We start from the raw sequence: 9,045 nt of genomic DNA, 5'->3' as shown, positions 1-9,045 counted from the left end.
TTTTCAAGGCAGGGTCTCGCTCTAGCCCAGGCTGACCTGGAATTCACTATGTAGTCTCAGGGTGGCCTTGAACTCATGGCGATCCTCCCACCTCTGCCTCCCAAGTGCTGGGATTAAAGGCGTGCGCCACCACGCCCGGCTTCACTTGTTGCTCTTAAATATTTATTTCTCAATAGGATTTGTAACAAGCCAGTCACTGAAACTACTAAAAGGGTGTGGGGGTGGAGAGATGGCTTAGGAGTTAAGGCGCTTGCCTGCAAAGCCAAAGGACCCAGGCTTGATGCTTAAGAACCCTCATAACCCAGATGCACAAGGTGGCACATGTGTTTGGAGTGTGTTTTCAGTAGCTGGGATGCCCTGGCATGCCCATTTTCTGTCTCTTCCTTTCTCTCTCTCTGTCTCTGTGTCAAAGTTAAAAATATTTTTTAAAAATAGGGGCTGGAGCAATGGCTTAGCGGTTAAGGTGCATGCCTGCAAAGCCTAGGGACTCAGGTTCGATTCTTCAGGTCCCATGTAAGCCAGATGCACAATGTGGCACATGTGTCTGGAGTTCGTTCACAGTGGCTAGAGGCCCTGGCATGCCCATTCTCTCTCTCTCCCCCTCTCTGTCTCAAATAAATAAATAAATCTTTTAAAAAGTATTTTAAAAAATAAAAGGACTGGAGAGATGTGGCTCAGCGGTTATGTGCTTACCTGTGAAGCCTAAGGACCCGTTTCGAGGCTCGATTCCCCAGGACCCACATTAGCCGGATGCACAAGAGAGTGCACACGTCTGGAATTTGTTTTCAGTGGCTGTAGGCCCTATTGCACCCATTCTCTCTCTCTCCCTCTCTCTCTCCGTCTGTCACTCGCAAATAAATAAAAAATAAAAAACAAAAGGAGTGTGAAGACAAACTCTGTAACTGCTTTTCTGAGCATACAATTAGAAGCAGTACTTCTGCTGTGGACAGGACTGCTGGAATTTATGGTAGTTTCTAATATGTATGTATGTACGTTCGTGCATACGTATATATGTATTTTTAAAAATTTTTTTCGAAGTAGGGTCTCACTCTAGCCCAAGCTGACCTGATATTCACTATGTAGTCTCAGGCTGGCCTCGAACTCATGGCGATCCTCATATCTCTCCCTCCCAAGTGCTGGGATTAAAGGCGTATGCCACCATGCCCAGCCAGTTTCTAATATTTTATTTTTATGGCAGGGGCATTCTGAAACTTCTCTTTGAAGGGTCAACTTTACTCATGGAAAGTCGCTCATAAATTTTGGGTTCTTAAGGGCCAGAGGTCACATAATCATAGTACAATGATGCAGCCAAGCTTCTAAACTGGAAGTCCCAATCCTAAGAAAGTCAGTTTGCGCTGTGTCAATGCTCCCACCCCCCACTGGCTCCCACATGCTTGTTTCTCCCGCCAAAGTGGCGTCACGCCCAGGCTCTCACCAACCGGCACCCTGATTGGAGGGTGAGCAGTCGCTACAGCCCATTGGGTGCCAGTGGCGCCCGAGAGGCGGAGATGCTTCTGCTCTGCCTGCCCACACCCCACCACCGCGCGCCCCTCCCCCCCGCAGGAGGAATGGTTGCCTGGCACAGACACTGTACCCCCTGACCCCGAAGCCCGAGGTGTGGCCTCGCGGCCGCCCCCAGAGCCCAGCAAGGCGCCGGGCCTGCCCCCTTAGCGTAATCAGTCCCTGCCTCCTGGAGACGTGCGCTGCGAGATGTCCGCCCCACAGCGGCCCCCCAGGCCTCCCTGCAGCACCCCGTAATGCAATTCACCGGGGCGGGGGAGGCGGCGGTGGCGGCGGTGGCGACGGCGGCAGCAGCTACGGCCGCGGCAACAGCGCTGCCCCATCCTAGAGACATCCAGAGAAAAGGAGGAAAATGGCTCCGAGCAGGGATCGCCTGCTGCACTTTGGGTTCAAGGCGACAGTGAGTGATAGGGGAAGGGAAGTTGGGTGGTCAGGAAGACGTGCGTGCGTGTGTGTGTGTGTGTGTGTGTGTGTGTGTGTGTGCGCGCGTGTGTGCGTGTGTGTGCGCGCGCGCGCGTGCGCGCCCCAGTCCAGTCTCCCGGGCAAGATGTGACCAGACTTCGGGCTTGGGGGTCACTAGACAGAAAGCTCCGGTCCTACGCGGGTTGATGCGTGCCTGTCAGTCGGCGGGAAAGGGAGACCGGGGTGGGGAGAGGGAGGTGGGCAGAAGGAGAGTTGCGGGGGGGGGGATGGGTGCTCTCTGTCCTCCCCGCTTTCCTCCCCCTTTGCCCGTCCGCGAGCACGCGCGCACCCCCACCCCACCCCTGCACAAACACACACAGACACTTGGGCACTTCCCTGCCTCGCCTTCTCCTGGTGGGCTCGCCTGCCTCGGAGCGGGAGGGGGGCTCGTCCCGCGGACGCCCCGCGCTCCGGCTGCTCCCGGTCCCCGTCCGGGGCTGCGCCCGGCGGGGGGAGGGGCGGGCCGCGCCGCCGCCGCCGCCGATGCCGCCGCCGATGCCGCGGCCGCGGAGCGCTCCTCCCCTCCCCGGCGTTCCGAGGCCCGAGCGGCTCCGTCCAATGAGAGGCGGCGTTGCTGGCAGGTGGGGAGTGTTTTTGTTTTGGGTTGAAGTTGAGGCTTTGGAGAGAGCCGAGCTAGCGACGGGCCGTCGTCGCGGCCGCGGGGTGCCCCGGGAGGTGGTGGGGGACCCCCTCCGCCGGAGCCCAAGAGGTCTTGTCCTCCGCTTCGTCGTCGTCGTCGTCGTCCTCCTCCTCCTCCTCCCGTAACCCGACCGTGCCACCGCCACCTCCCGGCCCCGGAACTCCTGGGCCTGCTCTGGGCCCCGGTTGTCTTTGCACTCCGCACGCCGCAGCGCCCGGCCCCGGCTCGGGCCGCACCCGCCCGGCCCCATGAGGAGGGACGTGAACGGAGTGACCAAGAGCAGGTTTGAGGTGTGAAGCTCGCGGGGCTCGGGCGACCGGGAAGGCCAACTCTCCAACCCCCCAAACAGTCGCTCCCCTCCGAGCCTCCTCCTCCCTCGAGGGGCCTGGCTACCCACCCCCGGGGCTGCCAGCTCGCTGGCGCTCTCCCCTCCCTCTCTCCCTCCCTCCCTCTCTTTCTCTCTCTCTCCCCTCCCTCCCTCTCTTTCTCTCTCTCCCCCCCCCTTTCTCTCTCTCTCTCTCCCCCACCTCTCTCTCGCTCTCTCTCTCCACCCTCCAGGCTGCTCGCCCGCTGCCCCTAACCACCCACAGGCCCTGGCCAGCGGGGGATTAGCTCTGGTGCCCTAATTCCCCCTCCCCCCATGCCACTTAGCTTGCCATTCTTTACCCCACCCTTGCCTAGCCTCTTTCCACCCGGGAGCGGGGGGAGCATCCTAGCCTGAGCGTGCTTCTTCCTGCCGGAGTCCATGGGCCCCAGGCTGTTGCTCTTTGAGTTGTTGAGCCCTTGGTTAAACTAGGGAAAGTGGGCTTGTTAGACTGGCATGGTAGAGGCCGCTGCGGGGGGTGGGGTGGTGCGTGCGTGCGTGCGTGCGTGCGTGCGTGCGTGTGTGTGTGTGTGTGTGTGTGTGTGTGTGTTGGGGGGGGTGGGTTGGTGCTGCTGTGTTGGGTTTGGGTATTGTTCTCATACTTCCTCTTCTTTCCAGTTTAGTCTGTACTTTTGCGGCTCATTGTTTGTGGGGCACCCTTAGATGTCTGCATGCTTGGAGGTTGGGGCGAAGGTCTGAGAGCTTTCAGAAAATCCACTGGGGGAGGGGTGCTGTTTGCCTCGCGAGAGAAGTTTTTCCTCTAGCGAATGGGGAGGTTTTTCTTAGTTGTGGAACTGATCAGGGGAGCTTCAGAGAGAATTCGTCGTGTGGGAAACGGGTTCTTTTGGGACGTAAAGTCTTGTAACTACGGATGAATTACAGCAGTATAATAATGTGCAGGAAGATGCTTTGAGAGGCCCAGAAACTTATGCAACAAGAACAGTAAATGTTACCTGGCCTTTTCTGGCAGACAATCATACTGACCTGGCATCACTCCAGGCTCAGTGTCACCCCTTTTGGTATCTTCTCTTTTTCTACACACACACACACACACACACACACACACACACACGTTTCTGATAATCAGTGTCTTTCTTGCTCCTTACTTGGAAGGTGAAAATGAGACATAAATGTCAAGAAACTCACCAACTTGGTTGTGAACATTTTACCTAGGGGTCTTCCTTGTATTTTTTTTTTTTAAACAGTATTTATTTGCAAGATGAGAGACAGACATACGGGCATGCCAGGGCCTCTCACACCACTGCAAACAAAGTCCAGATGCATGCATCACTTTGTGCATCTGGCTTTTCCGTGGGCACTGGGTAATCAAACCCATGTTGTTTGGCTTTGCTAGCAAGCACCTTAACCACTGAGCCATCTCAGTCTGACAAAAGTACTTTAAATGATTCAGATAAGTTAGGGCAGTTGTAGAGGAAGTTTAAATCCAGAGCTACAGTTGCAGATGAGGAGTACTGAAAAATCATGGCATTGATTGCATTTAGAGTTTTCATAATTTAATCATAAAAGGAAAGTACCATAATAGAAATTATTTGGTGTTATTTTAATAGGACATTGTGTTGCTTGGCTGTAGAGAGAGCAATAAGGTCAATTTATAGTGGTTTCATATTCACTACTATTGTCAAAGTCCATAATGTCATCAAAATTACTGACCATGCATTTGACAGTTAATGGGAAACAAAAGAGAGTCTTTTGTCACTGTAATTAGTTCTTTATTAATTTGTTATTCTCATTAGGTTGTTAGATAATTATTTTAAAAACTTCTCTTGTATGTACTTTAAAATTACATTGCTTTTTCCTATTTTTAAAAAGTAAATTTGGGGCTGGAGAGTTGGCTTACTGGCTAAGACACTTGCCTGGGAAGCCTGAGGACCTAGGTTCTATTCCCCAGTACACATGAAAGCCAGTTGCACAAGGTGGCACATGTGTCTGAAGTTTGTCTGCAGTGGCTAGAGGCCCTGACGTGTTCATTCTATCTGTCTGCTTCTCTCTCTCTCTCTCTCTCTCTCTCTCACACACACACCCTGCCAAATAAATAAATAAATATTTTTAGAAAAAAAAAAGTAAATCGGTTGTTTTATTCATTCATTTGTTTGAAACAGGGTCTTATATGACCCAGCTTTGTCTCAAAGCGAATATGTAGCCTAGGATTGTCTTGAGTTACTGATTCTCCCCTCTCCACTTTTCAAGCTCTGGGATTTCAGGTGTGAGCCACCATGCCTGGCTATATAATTTTTTTAATCCTGAAGATTAAGAGAATCTTTTCTATTTTATTTTATTTTACTTGGTATTCTTGTTTTGTTTGTTTTTTTTTTCCCCCAGGTAGGTCTCACTCTAACCCTGACTGACTGAAATTCACTATGTAGTCTCAGACTGGTCTCAAACTAACAACAATCCTACCTCTGCTTCCTTAGTGCTGGGATTAAAGAGGTGCCTAGCCTGGAATAATTTTTTATTTATATTTGACTGAGAGAGGGGTGTAGACAGAGAAAGAGAGAGAGGATGGGCACACCAGGATATTCAGCCACTGCAAAGGAACTCCAGATGCATGTGCCACCTTGTGTATCTGGTTTATGTGAGTCCTGAGGAATTGAACCTGGGTCTCTTGGCTTTGCAGGCAAGTGCCTTAACTACTAAACCATTCCTTCAGTCCATTTATTGTTATTTTTATTTATTTACTTGACAGAGAGAGAATGTAGAATACTTTTAAAGAGCTAATCTTTTGATTATAAGTAGATGTCACAGAATGAGAATTATGAGCTTTTTTTTGTGAGTAAGAGAAGTATTTGCAGAAAGTAATGGTGAATTTTAGCCGGGCATGGTGGCACAAGCCTTTAATCCCAGCACTTGGGAGCCAGAGGTAGGAGGCTTGCAATGAGTTCTAGGCCATCCTGAGACTACATAGTGAATTCCAGGTCAGCCTGGGCTAGAGCAACACCCTACCTCGAAAAAACATTAAAAAAAAAAAGGAGGGGGATGGTGAATTTCAGATTACAGTTTGTTTTTTTTTTGGGGGGTGGGGGGAGAAGAGGTTTATTTTGGCTTACAGGCTCCAGGGGAAGCTCCACAATGGCAGGGGGAAATGATGGCATGAGCAGAGAGGGTGGACATCACCTCCTGGCCAACATCAGGTGGACAAAGCAGATTACAGGTTTTAAAAATATTTTTAAGTTTTTATTTATTTGCAAGGAGAGAGGAAAGGAGAGAATAAGAATCAATGGGATAGCAAAGCCTCTTGTCATTACAAACTAATTCCACATGCATGCACTGCTTTGTGCATCTGGCTTTATGTGGGTACTAGAGAATCAAACCAAGGCCTCCAGGCTTTGCAAACAGGCACATTTAACTTGTAAGCCATCTCTCTAGTCTCTCAGATTACAGTTATAACAAATTCAAAAATGAAAGGTTCACCCTCATAAGGTAACTGAGCCTTAAGATTTATTTTTAATAGGGTGTGGTGGTTTGATTCAGGTGTCCCCCATAAACCTAGGTGTTGTGAATGCTAGCTCCCCAGCTGATGGATATTTGGGAATTAATGCCTCCTGGAGGGAGTGTATTGTTGGGGGCGGGCTTGTGGGCTTTATAGCCAGTTTCCCCTTGCCAGTGTTTGGCACATCCTCCTGTTGCTGTAGTCCACCTTATGTTGGCCAGGGGGTGATGTCCACCCTCCGCTCATGCCATCGTTTTCCCTGCCATCGTGGAACTTCCCCTCGAGCCTGTAAGCCAAAATAAATCTCTTTTTCCCACAAGCTGCTCTTGGTTGGGTGATTTCTACCAGCAACGCGAACCGGACTGCAACATAGGGCCATGTTTTTTTTAAAAAATATTTTATTTATTTTTATTTATTTGACAGGGAGAGAGAGAGAAAATGGGTATGCCAGGGCTTCCAGTCACTGCAAATGAACTTCAGGCGCATGTGTCCCCTTGTGCATCTGGCTAATGTGGGTCCTGGGGAATCGAACCTGGGTCCATGGGCTTTGCAGGCAAATGTCTTAACCACTGAACTGTCCCTCCAGCCATGTTGTTTTAGTGTGGTTCTTTTTTGGAATTTTGGATTTGTGGTGCTAGGGATCCAACCTAAGGCCTTAAGCATGCTAGGTAACAGCTATATCATGTGAAACTTCATGGAAAGAAAGTAATACAGTAGAAATGATAAACTCTGGTTCTTTTTTATTTGTTATTGCTATTTGTTTGAGACAGGTTCTCAAATGTAGCCTAAGCTGGCTTTCAACTCTTTTTTACTTTTTTTTTTTTTTTTTTTCCTCTCGAGGTAGGGCTTCATTCTAGCTCAGGCTGACCTGGAATTCACTATGGAGTCTCAGGGTAGCCTCGATCTCACAGTGGTCCTCCTACTTCTGCCTCCCAAGTGCTGGAATTAAAGGCATGCACTAACATGCCCAACTTGCCCACAAATTTTATGGGCTGTATTGTTAGTTATACTAAAAACAGAACATGATGACAAGAAGAAAATTTAAAACTAGAGATTAGGATCCTGGTTCCCCTTCTTTTTAGCTGTGCAACTTGAACATTTTCATTCCTTAAGCCCTCACTTTCCTCAATTATAAGATAGAAATGTAAGAATGACAAATAAATGAACCAGGACTGAGAGATGAGTCAACTTGGGAGGCAGAGGTAGGAGGATCACTGTGAGTTTGAGGCCACCCTGAGACTCCATAGTGAATTCCAGGTCAGTGGCTAGAGTCCCTGGTGCACCCATTCTCACTATTTGCCTCTCTCTCTCTTTCCTTCTCTCTCTCTCTCAAATAAATAAATAAATGATATGGAAGAAATATTTTCTTTTTGGTCTTAGGACTGGCCCTCAAGCATTCTGAATAAGTGTTCCCCTACTGAGCTACAGAAAGAAGAAAAAAAATTTTTTTTTCACTCTGGCCCAGACTGACCTGGAATTCACTATGGAGTCTCAGGGTGGCCTTGAACTCACCCCGATCCTCCTACCTCTGTCTCCCGAGTGCTGGGATTAAAGGCGTGAGCCACCACGCCCAGCTAAGAAGAAAATATTTTTAATTTATTTGAAAGAGAAACAGAAAGAGGCAGGTAGAAAGACAAGAGAATGGTCTCCTGCCCCTGCAAACAAACTCCAGATGCATGTGCCAATTAGTAATCTGTTTTTTTGTGGGTATTGGGGAATCAAACTTAGTCCATCAAACATTGCAAGCAAGCACCTTTAACCACTGAGCAGTCTCTCCAGCTCCAAGAAAAGTTTTTTTTTGGTTTTGGTTTTTTGAGATAGAGTCTCATGCTAGCCCAGGCTGACCTGGAATTCACTATTTAGTCTCAGGGTAGCCTCGAACTCACAGCGATCCTTCTACCTCTGCCTTCCAAGTGCTGGGATTAAAGGCGTGTACCACCATGCTCTGCACATTGATAAGTACTTTTGTATTATGCCAAGGATTCCATTACCAACTAGTGACAAATTGGAAACTGAAATGAAAATTTCAGTAATATATTATGGTTTTGGAAGGATATTTTTATTTATTGAGGTAGGGTCTTGCTGTAGCCCTGACTGACCTGGAATTCATCATGTGGTTTTAGGGTGGCCTCGATCTCCGGGCAATCTTCCTACCTCTGCCTCCCAAGTCCTGGGTTTAAAGGCATGCGCCACCACACCCGGCTGGAAGGGTATTTTTAGATGTTCAAAATAAGTATTGCAGGACCCCAGGAAAATCCAAGGGAGGGAGGGAGGAAGAAGCAAGAATGCCTTGCCCTGACCATATTTAGGTGCTTGTGCATAGTTCTTTTGGCACTGCTTTTCTGTTTGATCTTCTAGACTTGGTGAATTTTGAGGTTAGACTCTCCCAAATATTAACTTGGTAGAACTAAGGCATCCAATTGTGATTTTATAGTGTTATGTCTTAATGCATTTGAATTCATTTTATAATTTTTAATGTCACAACTAAAAATAGACAGTGGTACTGAGCTATTGTAGTAGGATTTATGGTCTATCTTTCTTAATTATGTAACCTTGTGTATATGTAAATAGCTAGGTAGTGTGTCAAATACACCAGTTACAGTGACTGTA

General features: G+C 48.5%; 1 protein-coding gene across 5 annotated transcripts in view; it reads left to right on the top strand.

Moving 5' to 3' along the window:
- The first annotated feature begins 1,814 nt into the window (after positions 1-1,814).
- Positions 1,815-9,045, top strand: part of Fbxl20 (F-box and leucine rich repeat protein 20) — a 126,318-nt gene continuing 119,087 nt past the window's right edge. Inside the window, exon 1 of one of the 5 annotated variants that reach the window (XM_045158239.1) lies at positions 1,815-1,921. In XM_045158239.1, the coding sequence (XP_045014174.1) occupies positions 1,874-1,921 (48 nt within the window). In that variant the 5' untranslated portion in view covers positions 1,815-1,873. Of the gene's footprint in view, positions 1,922-2,063; positions 2,140-2,481; positions 2,565-2,601; positions 2,914-9,045 lie in introns of those variants that run through there. The other 4 variants (XM_045158241.1, XM_045158243.1, XM_045158242.1 and 1 more) reach the window with 4 other exon arrangements.

This window comes from Jaculus jaculus, chromosome 9 (genome assembly GCF_020740685.1).
Source record: "Jaculus jaculus isolate mJacJac1 chromosome 9, mJacJac1.mat.Y.cur, whole genome shotgun sequence".
NCBI lineage: Eukaryota > Metazoa > Chordata > Mammalia > Rodentia > Dipodidae > Jaculus > Jaculus jaculus.
This window is presented reverse-complemented; position numbering and strand designations above follow the sequence as displayed.